The sequence below is a fragment of the Clupea harengus genome, chromosome 12, assembly GCF_900700415.2.
Source record: "Clupea harengus chromosome 12, Ch_v2.0.2, whole genome shotgun sequence".
Classification (NCBI taxonomy): Eukaryota; Metazoa; Chordata; class Actinopteri; order Clupeiformes; family Clupeidae; genus Clupea; species Clupea harengus.
The window spans coordinates 28,014,844-28,037,196 of record NC_045163.1 but is presented as its reverse complement, the minus strand read 5'-3'; the positions used below and the strand labels follow the sequence as shown (position 1 = coordinate 28,037,196).

The following is a 22,353-nucleotide window of genomic DNA, read 5'->3' as shown; positions in this document are numbered from 1 at the left end:
TTCACTGATGTAATACGGTTAGTTCACTGATAACGCATGATGCGGATGACCAAAACCGTAACGCCAAAACACGAACATATCTGCCAATATGGCTGCCATTGCCCCTTTAAATCAAATTGGCTAGATTACATTTCCATCACCCGTTATATCGAGGAAAAGGAAAGCCAGAGTATATGAACTCAACTGTAAAAAGCAGCGTACATATCCTTTTCCTGTGCTGCAACCCGTAATATAATGCATTAGCCTATTCAAAAATGCAAGGAAATAACAATAGAATGAAAACGTCTGTACCTTCAGCGTGTTCCATTCTAAACAAATGCCAAATATTAAATCCCTGGTTCTGTTCACACAAATGCACAATCATAGAACGATTTCAAGAAAGCAGCGATAATGTGCCTCGTCGTTTCTCAACTCTGCGACTGAAACGCGACTGGGACTACACGCTCTGTCCGATCTTGGTCTCCATAGTAGCTAGGATCGTAGCCGTAGATTCGGGAGAGGCCCCGTTTTTTGCAGGATGCAAGACCAGAGCTGAAGAAATTTGGCTCCTATATATTTTATTCTAGCTATCTCCCTCCCTCTGCCTGCAACAAAAGCGCCCCGCTTGGGCCTGTCTCTTCTCTCAGCGCCAAAACCAAGTCGCCCCTATTGGTTGCAGTGATGAATGTGTAAGGCATTTTGGGATGAGTAGTTTTTAATGATAGTAAGGTTATTGTCTTCAAATAATAAATTTGTCGAGGAAAATGCTGAGAAATTAGGAAACAGAAGCTGTCATGCCAAAGCATCGTCAAGTAAATTGAATAAGTGGCGTCAGTTGTAGGAAAAGAAAATAATTTTGAGTTCATGGGTTTCAGTAAATGTTATTACCCTTGTTATGCAGTAGATATGTGTCGATGAAATCGTAATAACACATAGTGTATTCGTCACGCTTTGACAGGTGAGCTAATTGACAGCAAGCATCCAGCTCGTACATATGGCATAGAAGCATGTAGGTTTAGCCCCTTTATAACCTATGGTTTAATACTAAGCTACCATTAACACGCCTAATTCGTATAAAATGGGCTCCCACACACCTAATCCAGATATCACATGTGCCCAAATGAACTCTAAATTTGATTTTTTTGAAAAAACATTACTGTTGATAAGCATCAGTAGTAAAGTAAAGCCTTGTCAAATCTCCCATAGAGGCCGAGGATCTGACACATATCTGTGCACATATCTGCCCCTCATCAGCTGTCTAGTGGTGGTATATTTGTCTAATACATGCTACTGATTTAATGTCCATATATTCTATTATCTTTCCTCAACCTAGGTGATGTGAAGTAAATGTGAGGTGACGAGCAAGTCCTAGCCTAAATCAAGTAGGTGTTCCAAGTGAACATGAGCCCGAGATGAACACAGCGATGAACACGGCCCCAGCAGCTGATGAATGTTCTCTCCTACCTTACTCTCTGTCTGTTGTTGCTTCAAAATATCTCACAAAATAAAAAAATATCCCAATGCATCAAATGATCAGGCATCAGCTTCAGTGTACTCCAAAAATCCAAAACATATACACCTTGTCATATCCTGCTTGTGAACTTTGCAAGAGTGTATAATTGACAGTATATCCCCACACTACCCGTTGTGTGATAAAGGTCCAGTAAAACCAGTTTAAGCACCTCAGAGAACATTAGAAATCACGGTGATTCAACATCTTATAATTGTAACGTTTAAACGAACTACCACAAAGGTTTGCTGACAGAACATAAACACAGAACGATTTGCCACAGATGTGGCCAGGCACAAGCAAATGTGTGTGCAAACACCAATATGATTTGTTACAATGAGGACAGAATAGCACCACTGTTTAAGTTTGGGGCACAGCTGCTTCACACAAGAGTAGAACCAGACTATGAAAGGACAAGAATAGAGGACTACAACATCTCTACAGAATAGTAATAATAATAATAATAATAATAATTTATTTTATTTGTAATGTACTCTTCATTCAAAAGAATCTCAGAGTGCCAACATATTAAAAACGAACTATAATAATACAATAAAATAAAAATGAATTAACATGAGCATAATAGAAAACTTTTTAACATTTTAACATACGATTTAACGCAAGGCCAGAAATGCCTTCCTGAATAAAAATGTTTTTAGTCCAGCTTTAAAGGAGTCCAGCGTCTGCGTTGTGTTCAGCGTAGTCAGCTGTGAGCGCACTGCACGTCTCTACAGAATAGTCTTCAGCATAGTGAGCGCACTACACATCTCTACAGAATAGTCTTCAGCATAGTCAGCTGTGAGAGAGGACTACACATCTCTACAGAATAGTGTTCAGCATAGCCAGCGCACTGCACATCTCTACAGAATAGTGTTCACATAGTGAGCGCACTACACATCTCTACAGAATAGTGTTCACATAGTGAGCGCACTACACATCTCTACAGAATAGTGTTCAGCATAGTCAGCTGTGAGCGCACTGCACACCTCTACAGAATAGTGTTCAGCATAGTCAGCTGTGAGATGTGTACACATCTCTACAGAATAGTGTTCAGCATAGTCAGCTGTGAGATGTGTACACATCTCTACAGAATAGTGTTCAGCATAGTCAGCTGTGAGATGCGGAAGAACATACTATTTCCATTGGATTCGGTCTAAAAGACATTTCCCCACAGATCTCTAATTACAGAACAGTCAGCAGGTACTCTTTCTTTTTTTTCTTTTTTTACATCTTGTTATGTTGCAGCTTAATGCTTAAATCGTTCACATTCATTTCCCCCCTCATTAATCTACACTCAATACCCCATAATGATGAAGCAAAAACCGTATCTTAGATACCTTTGCAAATGTATTGGGAAAGGAAAAACTGAAATCACATTGACATCAATATTCAGACCCTTCAGACTCAGTACTTAGTTGAAGCACCTTTGGCAGCGATTACTGCCATGATTGTTATTGGGTATGACACATCAAGCTTTGCACAAGCTCTGTCAGGTTGGAAGGGGACCGCCTGTGGACAGCCAGTTTCAGGTCTCTCCAGTGATGTTCGTTTAGGTTTAAGTCAGGCCTCTGGCTGGGCTACTCAATTTACACAGTTGACCTTAAGCCACTCCTGCGTTGTCTTGACTACGTGCATTGGGGCCATTGACCTGTTGGAAGGTGACCTTCGGCCCAGTCTTAGCGCTCTGGAACCTGCTTCTCAGTTAGGATATCTTTGTCCTTTACACCATTCAACGTTCCCTCAACCCTGACCAGTCCCCAGCACACAGTCCCGGCCGCTGACAAACACCCCCACAACATGATCCTGGCCACCACCATGCTTCACCACTGGGATGACCCCGGGCAGGTGTTGAGTGGTGCCTGCTTTCCTCCAGACAAGTGCTTCGAGTTGAGGCCAAACAGTTCAATCTTGGTTTCATCAGACCAGAGAAACCTGTTTCTGTCGGTGTTTGTTTGCACACTCCACAACATGGCTACACTAATGCCAGTTAACTTGTTAGAAAAAAAGTAATATCCTTAATTTTGTACTGTACTATTTAAATCATTTTAAGTAAACCTTCAAAAGAAGAATTTCGGATTACAGACTTTTGTTTCTGAACTTTGGTGTCGAGTAAGAAAGAACTTTGAGGTCCTAAGCTAATGGGCTAAGCTAGGCTGCACCCATATCCCAGGCTACACACTCCAAGCACGTGTTCCTGTGTCTTTCACTGAGCAGAGGCTTCTGTCTGGCCACTCAGCCACACAGCCCAGATCAGTGGAGTGTTGCAGTGATGGCCGTCCTTCTGGAAGTTTCTCCCATCTCCACACAGGATCTCAGCTCAGCCAGAGTGACTATTGGGTTCTTGGGCACCTCTCTTACCAAGGCCCTTCTCCCCCCAAATTCTCTATTTGCCCAGACGGTCAGCTCTAGAAAGAATCCTGGTTGTTCTAAACTTCTTCCATTTAAGAAATGTGGAGGTCACTGTGCTCTTGGGAACCTTCAATGCAGCAGAATTGTTTTATAGCCTTCCCCAGATCGGTGTCTTGAGACAATCCTGTGTCTCAGCTCTGCAGCCATGGCAGTCATGACTGGGTCTTTGCTCTTCTATGCATTGTCAACTGTGAGACCTTATATAGAGAGAGAGAAGTCGTTTAGTAATCAGAAGGTTGTTAGTTCGATTCCCTGTCGAAGTGTCCTTGAGCAAGACACTGAACCCCTAACTGCTCCTGATGTGCAGTGTGCCATCAGTGTAAATGTAAAATGTGTATACATTGTAAGTCGCACATATGTAAGTCGCTTTGGATAAAAGCGTCTGCTAAATGACTAAATGTAAACATATATATAAGTGTGTGTGTGTGTGTAGCGAAGGGAGAGAGCAGTCACCCCACCTGACCTAGAACCAGGGTACCAAACCTACACACGGACCACAATGCCAAAGAGCCAGTCACCTGTAGTGACGGCACAGCGTGCCTTCCCAATCCAACCAATCGTATTTACCACAGGTGAACTCCAACTCCAGTCCAACCAATCGTATTTACCACAGGTGAACTCCAACTCCAGTCCAACCAATCGTATTTACCACAGGTGAACTCCAACTCCAGTCCAACCAATCGTATTTACCACAGGTGAACTCCAACTCCAGTCCAACCAATCGTATTTACCACAGGTGAACTCCAACTCCAAGGTGTAGAAACATCCAAAGATGATCAGGGGAAATGGGAAGTGATGGGATATAATTTATACCATATATTGAAGATTCAGTCTTAGGTTTGATCAGTCAGGATTCAGGTTTATTCTTGAAGAATGGCGGCCGACCACTGTGAGACAGAGACTGAGGATCCATCCTCCCTCACAGAACTTCACCTCAGTATATCTAACTTATTCCTTGAGGAACAGTCTGTTAAATACACTCATATTCAAGGGGTGTTACCGTCTATTCAAATGGGCCATGGGTGCAGGGCTCTTTGTCTCGACCTGGGGGGGGAAGGTGAGAGTCTAATATCACACCTCACTCCCCAGGTCAGCCCAAGAGTATATTCACCGAGGAACTGTTTACATGCTAGTTAAATCCAAATAAAAGTAACAATTATAACTAGGTATAATATCATTGAATTATTGACTATGGCATATTCTTATGACCTATGCCGGTCCCTTCAGAAGCACCTCAGCTAAATGTCAAGGGCCCTAGCAAAAGGTCTGAACACTGATGTCAATGTGATATTTCAGTTTTTCCCTTTTTAATAGATTTGCAAACATTTCTCAAATCCTGTTTTCGCTGTGTCATAATGAGATATTGAGTGAAGATTGATGAAAAGAATCAAAATAGAGCACAGCCTTCTTTATCTGTCTCCCTTCGCTACACAAATGTCACACCCAGGACGCTGCCCTCGTCTAGTGAGCGTCGTTTGGCACTGCCGTCCGTGCAAGCACGGCAATCCTAACTATTCTCATTTGTAGTTCCACGTTGGTGGAACGAACTGCCTAGTACTACCAGAGCAGGGGCGTCCCTCTCTACCTTCAAGAAAGCTTTTGAAGACCCAACTCTTCAGAGAGAACCTCCCTTCCTAACTGGCACCTTGACTAGCGCTTAACTTGCACTTCAGCAGTTACATTCCTGCACTTCTTTTTCCTTTCTAGGTCTTTTTTCTAATTCTTATGTAAAGTAGTATTTATTGTTACACCATGTTCTTTATTGCTCTTAGCTTGACTGTTCTCTCCATTGTACGTCGCTTTGGACAAAAGCGTCTGCTAAATGACTAAATGTAAATGTAACCTTGTTAAATGTCTTAGTGTCATTGTCTCTGATGCTGCTGCTCTAAGTAGAGTCTGCTGCCCCTTCCTGTATACATTGTTACATTTCCAATCTGTTGTCCAGGTGAACGCTCAGGTATCTGCAGACCTCCACCCCCTCACCTCCACCTCTTGTCCCAGGATGGAAATATAGTGTGCTGCTTAGTCCTGGTCTTCCTAAAGTCCGCAACCATCTCCTTCGTCTCTGTCCCATTTAAGAGGGGGTGGTTGTTGCCAGATGGCAGGAATCTGAGCTACCCTGGAAGTCTGAGATGTATAGTGTGAAGAGGTCTGAGATGTATAGTGTGAAGAGGAAAGGGGAGAATGCACTCCCATGTGATGCTCCAGTTCTTCTAACCATATACATATATACATACATACATACATACATACATACATACATACATACATACATACAGTACATACATACATACATACATACATACATACATACATACATACATACATACATACATACATACATACAGTGAGAGTGATGGGCTCGCTAAAGCAGGACTCCAACCTCGGGAGCGGTAGGCAAACTGCAGTGGGTCCAGAGAGGTGGTCACCTCACCTGAGGTCTGAGATGGGCCAAGACCCATCACCATGTGAGATGTTGGGGGAACCGGCCTATAGTCATCTAGGGCAGATGGAAATTACTTCTTGGGGACCTGAGGCGGAGCTCTCTTCAGACCCAACCCTAGGTTGAAGAAGTTCTGCAGTATCCAGCATAGTTGGTCTGTACAGGCCCAATGACCTTGGAGCTGATATCATTTAGTCCTACAGTCTTATTCCAGTGCAGCCTTATTCTACCGCAGCCTTATTCCAGTGCAGCCTTATTCCAGTGCAGCCTTATTCCAGTGCAGTCTTATTCCAGTGCAGCCTTATTCCAGTGCAGCCTTATTCCAGTGGTCTTCTTCCAGTGCAGCCTTATTCCAGTGCAGTCTGTATTCCAGTGCAGCCTTATTCCAGTGCAGCCTAATTTCAGTTCAGTCTTATTCCAGTGCAGCCTTACTCCATTGCAGCCTCTCCAGCTGCCTGTTCACCACTATATCAGTGCTGGAGCAGTTAAGCTGGATTGTTTGGAGAACATAACAGTGTTCCCTTGGTTGGTCTCAGGCCTTTTATTTTTTTAAGCACCATCAGCAGAAAGCACTGATTCAGATGGGTGGGAATGGCAGACATGTCTTTTCTTGACATTACAAAGACACTGATGGTGCTAAGGGGCTAACACACATACACACACACACGCATACATACACACACACACACACACACACACACACACACACACACACACAAACAGCATTACCACAAAGCTCACAGACAAAATACAAAAGGACACGAAAGCAGGGCAATACACATGAAATTCTAACTTAGAACATAATTATCAGAATCAGAATCATGTTTATTGGCCAAGTAAGTTTACACATGTAATGTAATGTATGTTTTAAATGTTTGATATCTGTATGTAAAGTTTTAAATGTTGACCCCACTAAAAGTAGCTCTGTCTTTAGGTAGAGCTAATGGGGATCCTTCTAAATAAACAAATAAACAAATAAACACAAACAAGGAATTTGACTCCGGGGGTATCCACACACCATTCTAGCGTATAGCATGATGATGGGAACCGACTCTTTACTTGCCAGGAAGCACCACTGCCCCTTGCACTGACACACACACACACACACACACACACACACACACACACACACACACACACACACACACACACACACACACACACACACACACACACACACACACACACTCTTTACTTACCAGGAAGCATCACTGCCCCTTGCACGTTACAGTATTATCAGGGATGGATTAACGAACGGGCCTACCGGGCCCAGGCCCAGGGGCCCATGAGCTCAGGGGGCCCCTAAGCCAGAGCCTCTGCGTGAAGTCGCTGTTATGTATTTCTTATTTGTGGTTGAAAAAGGTGTATTTTGTTCATTTGCTAATGGCTTTAATTGAGTGTACCTGTGCTGTGTTAGAAAATGTGCATGTGCGCCAGGGGCATAACTATAGACAATGCAGCCAGCGTGAAAGGTTCGTAGGCAAAGCAGACCCTGCTTTCTAAATTTTTCCGAACATTTGGATGTCAGAGTGTCGTTAATTTAATGCGACAGTGATCAAGGATAATTTAACACGTCCAGGCCCAGGGGCCCGTGGTTTCTTAATCCGTCCATGAGTATTATAAAATATGGTATTATAGTAGTGTCTATTACAAATCAGTGAATTTGTTTATGACTTGTAAAATCTCCCCCCAGCCTCTGAGGAAACTAATTTATATGCGCAAGGGCACCTCTGCAAAGCAAGTCCTGCTTCAATCAAATGGCCACGTTTACTGAACAGCCAGTTAGGACACAGTTCAGTTGAATGTCAAGTATATTTTTTTCAGAATATTCATACCCGTGTTATCAATATCTACAACTAGGTTGTTCACAATATTCACAATATGAACAACTCCAATATAATTATCACCATGGCCTACAGAGAGAGTAAACGCTCTCAGTGTTGGGTTGCTGACATGGGTTGTCTGACCAGATACAGCTTTTTCGAAATTGCAGTCAACATCAAGAATGTGTCTAGTATAATTACAGCACAGTGACATCAACAGTCTAGCCAAAGATCCCTGGATGCAGTGGAAGCAGTTATGGGAAGTTCCACGTCTAAACGGGTATCTGTCCGTGAATAGGATTGGACAACGTCATGGCTGCGAAATAAGCAGTCATTGGCGTGCCCAGCTGGTTATCATGCCGCCCCTCTTTCGACCCTCAGTGCCCGTTCACAGCGCACAGAGCCGGGCCTACCAATGTCGTCCTTTACCGAAAATATCTAATTTTCCCATGGATTTCGGTAACAAAACGCATCGATCCGTTATACTGAATGTTTAACCTGTGTCGCCTTTGAAATTTGACCGACCACTGTGAATGGATTATTCTGTAAACTGCGAAAACTGTATTGTTCTCGTGCTGTCTCCGCTGAAGAAATTTGACCCTCTGCTTCGGGAGGAGTGGATTCTAGCTAAACTCAGCTCCATTTTTTTTACAGCCGTCATCCGATCTGTCAACGAATCAAATGGTCGCCGTCTAACAGTGGAAAGTTTTGTGGAAAGGATTTTATAAGGTATGTGTCTAACACCACAAACAAATACAAACAGCCAATGACATGTTAGTGGCTATACTCTTCTAACAAGTCAGTTGAGATTTGGTGTCTGACGAAGCGTAACCCGGCGCATTTAACGTTAGCTTGCAAGCTAACGTTAGCCTCCTCGGCAGCGCACCAAAAGGAACACGGTGATCCCCTTTGTCATTCGCCCTTTTTCGACCAGACGGAGGTATAGCGTTCTTATGCATTGGATGAATTATATTCTGATTGAGTTGATTAGTGTATATACAGAGTAAGCTGGGTTGTGCTGGTACGGCATGTTTAGATTCGTGAGGAAGGCTAATGGTTTAGCCGATATGCTAAGTACTAGCTTCAGCACGCAAGCATAGGCCCTATTGCAGCGTCTCAGGTCTTGGTGGGAGGAATCAGCCTGTGCGTGAGAAACATAGTCACTGCGTTAATCCTTCACGCCTGTTTCTTTGGAAATACTCATTTGCTAAAGCAGTGATATCAGGTTAATGTCTGAATGTTGACTAGAAGGTAGTTCTGATCAAATTGGCCTATTGGTAATGCAATTAGCGATATTTGAAATCTGCCTATAGAACGGCTAGCTAGCCAGCCAGCCGACATGTGTTTTGAGTGCTGTGTTATGCAACAAGTTTAGATGATTACACAAGTTGTCGAAGCCATAATGTTTGGCGCATAATCAAGAAGCGCTGCATAGTTTCGTTCTTGATTCAGTCATGGCGACTTCACGCGTTGGCCTTGGACTGTTTGTTTTCCCTACTTAGAATCACTGGCCTAAAATAGGCACGTGAGTCCGCTGTAATTTGCAGTACCGTGTTTGACCGCCTTGTAAAGCTTAGTGCCTTTTCACCATAAAGTAAGTTTGTCCCAGAGAAGGGGGCACGAATGTCTTGTTAGCCTACACGCCTTGCACTGCTCGTTTGTCAGCTTATCTGTATGTTTTTCTTAAAGATAATGGAACAGTGGTGTGCTGATGTTTGTCATTTAAACTGCTTTGTTTACATTGTAGGGGACCTCGACCTGATCACGACATGACCGTGTTTGGTTCCCAAGTGCTGCTCGCCGTAACGAGATCAAGGTGAGTAATACGTAAACCCCTCTGTCAGTAAACAGAGCTTAAGCCGTCTTTGGAATTAAACATTTGCCCTTATTGCTACGAACATAGCGGGCGTTTTCAACCGAAAGCGACACACTCTACACGGCTTTGTTTTGATACTACATTACTCTTTTGAACCACTACACAGTGGTTGAGCAGGCTGGCCTTCCTTCACAACCATTATGCATTTATTTGGTCTCACTGTCAAAAACCCTGGATGCTTTGTGATTGTCCTTTTTATGTTCTTCTTTTCTCACATGGTCGTCTAGTCCGTGTGGCTGTTGCTCAGCGAATTGTTTTGAAAGTAGGCTACTGATCAAATGTCCCTGTGAGATGACTGACTGACTGCTTGTCTGGTGATTTTGCAGGGGGTCGTATTTGCTCTCGAAGCGGCATGGTTGTGCCTCTCTCCCCTCCACCGCTTGTATCCGCTACCACTCGGACTTCTCCAACCGCACAGACTTGGCCTCCCGCGGGCTCCGGCCGGCATTCCCACGATGCACCACCGCCAGCTACGTACGACAAGGCTGCATCCCCGTGCGGCCCCTCCACAGCTCCTGTGTCTGGCTCCAGGAGGTGAAAGAGACCCCGAGCGACCCCACCCCGGCCGCTCCTCCTCCTCCTCCTGCGGCCGCCGCCGCCACGGCCGCGGCCTCTCCGCCTCCCCCGCTCCCCCCCAGTAGTAAGCCTGCTGCGGAGAAGGCGGCGGTGGTGCGCAAGTCGCTGGGCCAGAGGTTCGTGGACGAGCTCAGGCACTACTACGACGGCTTCCGCCTGCTGGGCATCGACACCAAGATCGCCGGGCGGATGGTGTGGAGGCTCCTGCACGGACAGCTGCTCTCCAGGAGGGAGCGGAGAAGGGTGAGCACACCGGAGACCTGTCCATCAAGTCCATCACTATGGAGACATGCCGTTACACTGTAGTCTATCACTATGGAGACCTGCTGTTACACTGTAGTCTATCACTGTAGTCTATCACACAGGAGACCTGCGGTCACACTGTAGGCCATCACTATGGAGACCTGCCGTGACACTGTAGTCTATCACTATGGAGACCTGCCGTGACACTGTAGTCTATCACTATGGAGACCTGCCGTTACACTGTAGTCTATCACTATGGATACCTGCCGTGACACTGTAGTCTATCACTATGGAGACCTGCCTGCGGTCACATTGTAGTCCATCACTATGGAGACCTGCGGTTACACTGTAGTCTATCACTATGGAGACATGCGGTTACATTGTAGGGGGTCCTTGGCTGTTCCGCATGGGTAGACCAAACCTTGCCCTGTTCACAGCTACCATAATAATCAGGAGATCTGCTACCGGCGGTCTCTCACGCATCACGATGAGGGAAACGTTTATTTCTCCAGACCTCATAGCCTGCAGAGTTTTTCTCCCCGTTACAGAAGGATAGCCCCAACATGGCCCACTCTAGGCATATTCCCCCTTGCTGTCCCACACACACCCAACACCACTTTCACCCCTCATTAGTGTAGTTGGGGTTTGTTTAGGTAACCAATCCCAATGGGTCAGGACCCCACGTCCACGATCACACACACTGTACCCTGAGACCTTGGAACTCAGACTAGATTGTTGTAAGATTATGCGCAAAACCAGGACAAAAATATCAACGCTGTCTTTTGGTTCTGTGATGCTGCATCATCAGACACTGCTCTAAATGGCTACTTTTAGACCAATCAGTGTGTTTAGTCTGGTGTATCATCAGACCAATCGGTGGGTTTTGGGGATGCGTTCGACGCAGTTGGCTTGTTGTACGGCTGCCATTTTGGATGCAGGAACATAAGTCCTGTCCTCCTGCCTCTCCTGCATCCTCTGTGGTCGAGAGGCAAGGCTTTTGTCTTCGAATCCATACTCGCCCTACTAACTGCAGCCAGAGCCTCTCCACACCACCTATTGTTATTCCTGGGGGGGGGGGGGGGTCAGAAGCTAACTGCAGCCCGAGCCTCTCGACCACCTATTGTTATTCCTGGGGGTGGTTCAGAAGCTCATTAACATCATAAAAGAGTTGTTTAGGGATGTGCCAGGCCAGGACAGGAAAACTCCATGGAGTGAAACTACAGATGGGTTTGGCAAAGTAGGGCCAATGATTTGAAAAAAAAAAATGCATTTTCTGTTTCACATTTGGTGAATTCCGTTTTTTTTCTTCCCGTTTCAGCTCATTTTGTTCACCCTGAGGTATATTGATGGCTTAAAATGAGTGAATAATATGTGCCCTTCTTAGATTGTTGTTTGCCAGCATTAACAGAACAGAAGACTAAACATTTAACATTGGCCCTAGCAAAGAGTAGTCTGTAGATAGCAAATGACAACGACAGCATCAACAGCAAGGGCAGTGACACACAAAAAAAACAGCACAGTAATAATGCAGTTAAGCCCATGCCCATGCTTTTGACCGCTAGCGCAATGCAGTCTGGGAAAAAAAAAAAACAATAACGGCCAGTGAACAAACAGACAAGAGATAACAGCCAGTAACGCGTTGAGGGAATGTGGGTAGGAATGCTGTGTGAGAGCTTTGTAGCGATACCAGGCTGACCAGGTGTACTTTGTGTGTTGTATGTGTTGGGAATGGATCCGCGTTGAGTGTATCTAAGCCTGCGCTTTCTCCCCCCCTTCAGCTCCTGAGGACGTGCGCCGACCTCTTCCGACTCGTCCCCTTCATGGTCTTCATCATCGTGCCGTTCATGGAGTTCCTGCTCCCCGTCTTCATCAAGGTCTTCCCCGAGATGCTGCCCTCCACCTTCGAGACGGAGACCAAGAAGGCAAGTCTTACATTTTATGCGCCCACGAGCCGCGTGGCTAATGGCTGAAACGGCAGTCGCCACTTAACCCCATGACACACGAGAGAGATGTGGCACAGACAGGCCTACAGAGGTCACCAGTCGCCATGGGAATATACATGTATGTCACTATGGGAACGTGAGGAGACAGAGGTCACCGGTCGCCATGGGAATATACATGTATGTTACTATGGGAACGTGAGGAGACAGAGGTCACCGGTCGCCATGGGAATATACATGTATGTTACTATGGGAACGTGAGGAGACAGAGGTCACCCGTCGCCATGGGAATATACATGTATGTTACTATGGGAACGTGAGGAGACAGAGGTCACCGGTCGCCATGGGAATATACATGTATGTCACTATGGGAACGTGAGGAGACAGAGGTCACCAGTCGCCATGGGAATATACATGTATGTTACTATGGGAACGTGAGGAGACAGAGGTCACCCGTCGCCATGGGAATATACATGTATGTCACTATGGGAACGTGAGGAGACAGAGGTCACCGGTCGCCATGGGAATATACATGTATGTCACTATGGGAACGTGAGGAGACAGAGGTCATTTATGTCACTCTGGGTCACTTGGGACCCCAGTAAGCTGCTGCTGTGTGTGTGTGGAGACACCTGACAGCCCTCTGGATTGGGTCTGAGAACACACACACACACACACACACACACACACACACGGATGACTCGACACCTGACAGCCCTCTAGTTTGGGTCTGAGAGCACACACACACACACACACACACACACACACACACACACACACACACACACACACACGGATGACTCGATACCTGACAGCCCTCTGGTCTGGGTCTGAGAGCACACATGGATGACGTGTTTTAGTCTCCAGAGCTCCGTGTGTTTATGTAAACATGTGTTTATGTACAGCTGTCAGAGAACTAGGGAGCTAGGGATGTCCATCATGAGTGTTAGCAGGAGTGCTGGTGTTAGTGAGCAGTGGTGGTGTTTTGTTTTGTTTTTCTGATGTTCATATTTAATGTGTGTGTGTGTGTGTGTCCCTCAGGAGGAGAAGCAGAGGAAGGGTCTGGCTGCTAAGCTGGAGCTGGCTAAGTTCCTGCAGGAGACCATCGCTGAGATGGCCCGCCGGAACAAGGCCGCCGTCAGCGGAGACGAGGCCCAGAAGTTCTCCACCTATGTGCAGAAGGTGAGCATGCACGAGGAGTAAACAACAACAATGTAAATAATAATAACAATAATGTAAACAATAGGAACGACTGCAATCCTCTGTGCTACTGAGTGAGATGAAAGAAGAACAACAGCAAGAAGGATGTTAATACATTTAGGTTGTGGGATTAGCTAGATGGAGATTGCGTAAGCTTTGTTATTGTTAAAAATGTCCGGCAAATGAACCCAGATGACTTGAGTCATGTGGCTAAGAGAGGAATGTGGACCTGCGGTACCTCCTGACTCGCTTGCTCCACTGTAGTCACAGACTAATGAGATCACCCTAATCCCCCCTGCCCTACCAGTACAGTTCACACACACACACACACACACACACACACACTCACCACTCACCAACCCTGAACAGCTAGTCCCAGTCTTCAGTGACGTGTGGGCAGCCACAGCTTCAGGGTCAGGTGGTGAAGTTAGCACTGAAAATGGACTCTAGATCACTTGTGGAATGTTTGACCTTTGTGTTGTGTGTGTGTGAGAGAACTTGAAGATTAGTTGGAGTGTTTTTTCTTGTTTTGATTTTCTAGTTCAAACCTGTTTTTTTTCAGAGGGAGTTTTCACTGTTTTTCTCCCAGTGCAGGCTCGATCCATGCACAGCCCTGTCTGCGACCTTTGACACCTCACCTCTGACCCCTGCTCCCTTCCCCCTCCTCCCCCCTCTCAGGTGCGGGGCACAGGCGAGCAGCCCACTACCAAGGACATAGTGAAGTTCTCCAAGCTGTTTGAGGACGAGCTGACCCTGGAGCACCTAGAGCGCCCCCAACTGGTGGCTCTGTGTAAGCTGCTGGAGCTGCAGCCCATCGGCACCAACAATCTGCTGCGCTTCCAACTGCTCATGCAGCTGCGCAATATCAAGTCTGATGACGAGGTGAGCGAGGGAGCGAGGAGGAGGAGGAGGAGGAGAGATGAACAATGAACAATGAACAGAGGGATTGGGTGATGAGAGAGAGAGGGATGGGGTGATGGAGAGAGAGAGAGAGGGATGGGGTGATGGAGAGAGAGAGAGAGGGATGGGGTGATAATGAGAGAGAGAGAGAGGGATGGGGTGATAATGAGAGAGAGAGAGGGATGGGGTGATAATGAGAGAGAGAGGGATTGGGAGAGAGTGAGAGAGAGATGAACTGAGGGATGGGGTGATACAGAGAGAGAGATGCAGACAGGCCTGAAAGGAGATGATGGACAGAACAGGAAAAGAGTAAAAGTGAACAAAAGTCGGACTTTGAGGTGAGAGAAGGATGGACCGAGAAAAAGATGGAGAGAGGTATGGAAGGAGGTGCGAAGTGAGAGAGTAAGAGATGAACAGAGGGATGGAAGGAGGGTGCGGAGTGAGAGAGTAAGAGATGAACAGAGGGATGGAAGGAGGTGCGAAGTGAGAGAGTAAGAGATGAAGAGAGGGATGGAAGGAGGGTGCGGAGTAAGAGAGTAAGAGATGAAGAGAGAGATGGAAGGAGACTGTGGAGTGAGAGATGAACAGAGGGATGGAAGGAGGTGTGGAGTAAGGAGTAAGAGATGAACAGAGGTATGGAAGGAGGGTGCGGAGTGAGAGAGTAAGAGATAAAGAGAGGGATGGGGTGATGACGAGAGGTATGGAAGGAGGTGCGGAGTGAGAGAGTAAGAGATGAAGAGAGAGATGGAAGGAGGTGCGGAGTGAGAGATGAACAGAGGGATGGAAGGAGGTGCGGAGTGAGAGAGGAGAGTAAGAGATAAAGAGAGGGATGGGGTGATGAAGAGAGGTATGGAAGGAGGTGCGAAGTGAATGAACACAAAGGAGAAGACCGGTTGAGAGAGGAATGGTTGGGGGGGTGGGGGGGGGTTATGAACAGAGATGGGTATATGAACAAGAGTTGACACGGGTTAACAAGTTGGGACGACGGTCACTGGGGCAAACAGAAAGCTGTTGGCAGAGGGAGAGAGAGAGAGAGGGAGAAAAAAAAAAGAAAGAGGGAGAGCGAGAGAGGGAGGGGGAGAGAGAGGGACGGAGGGAGGGAGGGAGAGAAGGATAAAGGGTTAGAGATCTAGAATAGCACAAGTTGTTATAAAAGCTACTGCAAGTCATGGTGCTTATTTAAGCAGCCGGTCACAATGCTTACAGAAACAGGTCACATGATTTCTCTGAGTCACAAGGGCAAACCCCTTCTCTCTCTTCTTTTAGTTTTCTTTTGTTCCCTCCTTCTTAGTAACCTGAGGCAAGACTTCCTCAGCGCAGGTGTAAACGTAGCCCCTCCCCCCTCTGGCTCAGGCGTGTACTCTTCAAAAGTCACACTTTGTTCTTGTTGCATAATCCTCTCTCTCTCTCTCTCTCTCTCTCTCTCTGTGTGTGTGTGTAGGTGATTGTGACGGAGGGTGTGTCTGTCATGACCGTAGCGGAGCTTCAGGCGGCCTCTAGGAGCCGAGGCATGAGATCACTGGGGTTGACAACCGATCAGCTCCGACAGCAGCTGCAGCAGGTACACACACACACACACGCACGCACACACACACACACAGACATTCACTCACACGCACACACACACACAGACATTCACTCACACACTCCCGTGCACACACAGACATTCACTCACACACTCCCGTGCACACCCATAAATAAATGTTCTCATATTCACATGCACAACATGTACATTTCTCTCTCTCACTCACACACACATACTGTCTCTCTCTCTCTCTCACTCAGTCACTCACTCCTAAACACATGCACACATGCACACACACACACACACAGACACACAGACATTCACTCACACACTCCCGTGCACACACAGACATTCACTCACACACTCCCGTGCACACCCATAAATAAATGTTCTCATATTCACATGCACTACATGTACATTTCTCTCTCTCACTCACACACACATGTCTCTCTCTCACTCAGTCACTCACTCCTAAACACATGCACACACACACACACACACACACACACACACACATACTGTCTCTCTCTCTCTCACTCAGTCACTCACTCCTAAACACACACACACACACACACACATACTGTCTCTCTCTCTCTCACTCAGTCACTCACTCCTAAACACATGCACACATGCGCACACACACACATGCACACACACACACACACACACACACTCTCAGGCCCTAGGCTCTGCATAGCTGCGGTGGAGTCCTGGCATGCTGTACAGTACTGTACTCTTAGTTCTCTAGAGGGGAGGAGTTATCTGACCTGTTCTCTAGAGGGGAGGAGTTATCTGACCTGCAGTACTGTACTCTTAGTTCTCTAGAGGGGAGGAGTTATCTGACCTGTTCTCTAGAGGGGAGGAGTTATCTGACCTGTTCTCTAGAGGGGAGGAGTTATCTGACCTGCAGTACTGTACTCTTAGTTCTCTAGAGCAGAGGTTTTCAACTGGTTTTGTCCCAGGGACCACCATTCTGACTAGAAAGTAATTTGCGGCCCACTGATGTGTTTATAACCGCCGCCGCCACGCCCCCTCCCCCTGCACAGATATTCTGCCTATAACACTTAAATATGTGCAGTTATAAGGGTAGATCACTAACCGCCACCACGCCCCTTCCCCCTCGCGCACATATTCCTTTGTAATCTGGAAATGTGTTGAAATATCAAAGCGAATTTATAAAAAAAAATAAAAATTCAATGGTGAACTGATCAACATGTTGCGGACCCCCTGCAATGCCGTCACGGACCACCAGGGGGCCACGGACCCCCGGTTGAAAACCCCTGCTCTAGAGGGGAGGAACTCTCTGACCTCCATAGATGCATTTGTACTGATGTTTTGACGGCTGGAGAGAGAGAGAGAGAGAGAGAGAGAGAGAGAGAGAGAGAGAGAGAGAGAGAGAGAGAGAGAGAGAGAGAGAGAGAGAGAGAGAGAGAGAGAGAGAGAGAGAGAGAGAGAGAGAGAGAGAGAGAGAGAGAGAGAGAGAGAGAGAGAGAGAGAGAGAGAGAGAGAGATGTGTCAGACATGACCTCAGTGAAGTTGCCATAGTGATTTTTGTGACCTTTTGACCTCTGCCCTGTGTTGTAGTGGCTGGATCTGCACCTGAAGGAGAACGTGCCGCCCTCCCTCCTGCTGCTGTCGCGGGCCATGTACCTGACCGACCTCACGCCCAAACCGCCCATCATCCCACCTGTGCCCAAGCTGGAGGTACGAAGAGCACCTGAGCTGTGCCTCCTCCTCCTCTTCCTCACCTGTATCTCTTTACCTCCCTCTCTCACACGGACACCTCCTCTTCTCCTCCTCCTCCTCTTCTCCCTTTACCTCCCTCTCTCACACGGACACCTCCTGCCTTAAAGCTGTACCGCCGTGACCTCCATGCTGAGTTCACTGGCCCTGATGTGCGTGTGTGTGTGTGTGTGCGTGCTGAGTTCACTAGCCCTGATGTGCGTGTGTGTGTGTTTGTGTGTGTGCGTCCGCGTGTGTGTTCACCCATAACAGACACGCTGACACACACCGAGGTGACCTCCGTGCTGAGTTCACTGGCCCTGATGTGCGCGTGTGTGTGTGTGGACAGGGTTCACATGTCCAGTTTGGAGTCTTAAGCCAACGCACCACAAACACAGTCAGTCAGGGATACTGTAAAGACTATTAATGTTAGACTTAAGCACCCTTACACCCTTAAGACCAGTAGTAGCTTTAAAAACAACCTACGAATGTTCAAGTGAAGGAACGCAATCAACGGAATATTAATGTCACCCCAGAATGTAAAAGGGAGTAGATTGTTTTAGATGGGAGTTTGTGTTTTAAAGACTTCAGACATGGTCAGCAAGCCTATAGTGCCTGTCAGCTTAGCTCAGCATGTCCCTGTGTTTACAAAGAGAACGGGTCAGGGTGGGTCTATTACTGCAGACTGTGCACTTACTGCGCCCCTGCGTCACCCACTCCAGGCAATACAAACCCACAGAGATAAGGTGTGTGTGTGTGTGTGTGTGTGTGTGTGTGTGTGTGTGTGTGTGTGTGTGTGTGTGTGTGTGTGTGTGTGTGTGTGTGTGTGTGTGTGTGTGTGTGTATATACGTGTGTGTGTGACGTAACACTAATGTTGCGTTGTGTGTGTGTTTTACTTGCAGAAGGCGACCTCTACCCCGTCTGAGATGGAAGCGTCAGCTAAAGAGAAGCCTCTGTCTGCCTCCCAGGAGGGTCTGGTGGACAAGGAGGTCATGGTGGACAAGGCTCCTATCATCAAAGACCTCACGGTGAGACCAGGCAGTCCTGTAGCTGTGGGAGTGGTAGTCATGGTAACAGAGACCTGTCGCTGAAGCAGTGGTAGTGTTGGTAACAGACCTTAAAGCTGTGTGTGTGTGTGTGTGTGTGTGTGTGTGTGTGTGTGTGTGTACCTGTAGCTGAAGCAGTGGTAGTGTTGCTAACAGAGGTGTGTGTGTGTGTGTACACACCTGTAGCTGAAGCAGTGGTTGTGTTGGTAACAGACCTGTAGCAGTGGGGGTGTTGGTAACAGACCTGTAGCAGTGGTAGTGTTGGTAACAGAGACCTGTAGCTGTGTGTGTGTGTGTGTGTACCTGTAGCTGGAGCAGTGGTAGTGTTGGTAACAGACCTGTAGCTGTGTGTGTGTGTGTGTGTACCTGTAGCTGAAGCAGTGGTAGTGTTGGTAACAGACCTGTAGCTGTGTGTGTGTGTGTGTGTACCTGTAGCTGAAGCAGTGGTAGTGTTGGTAACAGACCTGTAGCTGGAGCAGTGGTAGTGTTGGTAACAGACCTGTAGCTGTGTGTGTGTGTGTGTGTGTGTGTGTGTGTGTACCTGTAGCTGAAGCAGTGGTAGTGTTGGTAACAGACCTGTAGCTGTGTGTGTGTGTGTGTGTACCTGTAGCTGAAGCAGTGGTAGTGTTGGTAACAGAGACCTGTAGCAGTAGTAGTCATGGTAACAGAGACCTGTAGCTGAAGCAGTGGTAGTGTTGGTAACAGACCTGTAGCTGAAGCAGTGGTAGTGTTGGTAACAGACCTGTAGCTGGAGCAGTGGTAGTGTTGGTAACAGACCTGTAGCTGTGTGTGTGTGTGTGTACCTGTAGCTGGAGCAGTGGTAGTGTTGGTAACAGACCTGTAGCTGTGTGTGTGTGTGTACCTGTAGCTGAAGCAGTGGTAGTGTTGGTAACAGACCTGTAGCTGGAGCAGTGGTAGTGTTGGTAACAAAGACCTGTGTCTCAGGTGTGTGTCAGGTGTGTGAGACTTTAAGGTTTCTACTCCAAGGCACCCAAATGCTGCTCCCATGAGGCGGAGATAAGTGCAGGTTTACATGCTCAGATCTGAAGAAAATCACCGATCTGTCCTAGGCTTAGTGTGATGGAGTAGATGTTTTGAAACATCGTTCCTGTCCCTTCTCTGATCCTACGAGACATCATGATGTCATGATGTCACTCCCAGGAGCCCCTTATGTGTCACCGCTGCTATGCTAAAGAGTAGGGGAGGGAATCGCTTGGCACCTCACGATTCGATTCCGATTCAGAGGTCAACGATTAGATTCTAAACCGATTATCAATTCTAAACCGATAAAACGATTATCGATGCATGTCGATTTTTAAAAACATTTGAGTTTGCTAGTCAGAGTCTCAAATCACTTCCTACTTTGTGTTTGATAATTAAAGAAAATCAACAGATGAATTACCTTCTCTATTTTTTTTATTAGAGAAAAAGCTTTTCCTTGTCACAACTATGACTTTCAATGAACAATGCAATAATCGATGCAGCTTGCATTTCAACACAAAATGGATGTGTAAAAAAATAAAAAAATAATTAAAAAATTTTTTGTTATTAAAAAATTGATTATGAACTTTTCTGAATCGTTGTAGAGAGAATCGAGAGAAATCGAAGAATCAATTTTTTCCCCCACCCCTTCTAAATAGCACTGATCCCAGGTTAAGAGCAGAATCTGCTGTCAGCCCAATAGAAATGAATCCGCCTGTTCTGGGCCAAACCTTACATGTATTGTGGAAGCCGTCCAGACATCATCACAAAGTGTGGTTTGGACTTTAACTCTGTAGCCAACCAACCACACGCACAAAACAAAATTGAAATTGAAGTCTGCCTCCATTTCGCACCATTACTCTTGTGCATCTCTGCATCTCTATGTGACCCCTGCTGGGGTTGGCTCCAACTCTGACCCGGCTGATCTGGTGTTTTCTAGGCGGATGAGACACTGGAGAAATCCAGGGTGCTGGACATGCCGTCCCCCGAAGCTCAGTTAATACTTGTAAGTGTGTCCGTCCATGGGGATTCCATTTCTATCACTCTCTTTCTCTCTCTCCCCCCCCCCCCCCCCCCCCCCCCCCCCCCCCCCCCCCCCCCCCCCCCCCTCCCCTTTCTCTCTCTCCCCCCTGTTTTCTCTCTCTCTCTCTCCGCCTTCCGCCTAAACAAACCGCACTAAATGAAGCGGTCCGCGTGGCCAAGCTGTGTGTTGGTCAGGAGCATGAAAGAGCAAGGCCTTATGGGTTGAAGGGTGTTACGTAACCGGCCTTATGTTTAGCCTTTTGACCCCCGTACCAGTCAACCGGGGGGACATAATCAGATTAGCGTGCTTCTATTGCCCCCAGATAATGCCTTCCGCCATTTTCTTTATTTAATCCCATTACTACCCTCTTACAATGTGTTCAAACATGCGGATACAGTTCTGTTAGCCTGCTGGGTTCTGCTGCCCTGCTGGGGGGGCACTAGAGTAGGGAGAGGGGGTAATAAATAGGGGGTGGAATGCCCTCCTGCTGCTCCTGCTGCTGCCGAGGCGGAGTGGGAGTGTGTGGGCACGCAGGGGGGAGGTTTTGAGAATGCTGCTCAGATGACTCGTGTGTTCACCCCCCATCTGTTCTGTCCAATCAGGCGAAAGGAGCGGAGATGGCGCAGAAGAGCAAGATGAGCGCCAATGGGTTGTGAGAAGGAGGAGTAGAGTGCTGGCCATGGCCCCGCCCCCTGGCCCCCGGCCCCTCCCCCTGTCGTCATCCTCCTCAGAACTGAACACCGACCCCAAACGCCCAACCACAGTGGCCAGAGAAGAGGAGAGAAGAGGTCAAGAGGTCGTCACCACCACCACCACCCATCCTCATCCTCATCTTCATCCTTGGCTGCTGGGGAATACAGAGGGCTTCAAATCATACACTCTGTAGTGGAGACGGGAAGACAGAAAACACACACACACACACACACACACACACACACACACACACACACACACACACACACACACAGACCCAGACCCTACCCCTGGCTCCTGCGCCTGGTCCTGCTCCTGGTCAAAGGAGGCTGTCCAGGACAGGTTTGCACGTGTGCTAAAGGTCTTAAAACCCCACCCTCCCCCACCCACGGGACCAGAACTCTCCTCTCCTCTCGGGAGGCAGAGTCCCCCGTCCGTCCCCTCCCCTCCTCTCCCCTTCCA

The 22,353-nt window shown here is 47.2% G+C and overlaps 2 protein-coding genes across 4 annotated transcripts in view; one reads left to right on the top strand and one right to left on the bottom strand.

The window, feature by feature from the left end:
• nsd3 (nuclear receptor binding SET domain protein 3) overlaps positions 1 to 650 on the bottom strand; it is a 40,320-nt gene extending 39,670 nt beyond the window's left edge. Inside the window, exon 1 of the mRNA XM_042709462.1 lies at positions 292 to 650. The gene's annotated coding sequence lies outside the window, so the exon portion shown is untranslated. The remainder of the gene's footprint in view (positions 1 to 291) is intronic.
• A 7,875-nt stretch (positions 651 to 8,525) lies between these two features.
• letm2 (leucine zipper-EF-hand containing transmembrane protein 2) lies at positions 8,526 to 22,128 on the top strand. 3 transcript variants are annotated; one of them, XM_031578035.1, is made up of 12 exons: positions 8,526 to 8,623; positions 8,819 to 8,893; positions 9,912 to 9,980; positions 10,367 to 10,859; positions 12,638 to 12,781; positions 13,841 to 13,981; positions 14,678 to 14,881; positions 16,341 to 16,460; positions 18,009 to 18,128; positions 19,050 to 19,175; positions 21,115 to 21,180; positions 21,801 to 22,128. In XM_031578035.1, the coding sequence occupies exons 3-12, from the start codon at positions 9,934 to 9,936 to the stop codon at positions 21,852 to 21,854; spliced, it is 1,515 nt and encodes a 504-aa protein (XP_031433895.1). In that variant the 5' UTR covers positions 8,526 to 8,623; positions 8,819 to 8,893; positions 9,912 to 9,933; the 3' UTR covers positions 21,855 to 22,128. The 3 variants fall into 3 exon arrangements, with proteins under 3 accessions (XP_031433895.1, XP_031433897.1, XP_031433896.1); XM_031578036.2 differs by lacking the exons at positions 8,526 to 8,623; positions 8,819 to 8,893 and adding an exon at positions 8,923 to 9,104; XM_031578037.2 differs by lacking the exon at positions 21,115 to 21,180 and having other exon boundaries at positions 8,536 to 8,893.
• Positions 22,129 to 22,353: the final 225 nt, after the last annotated feature.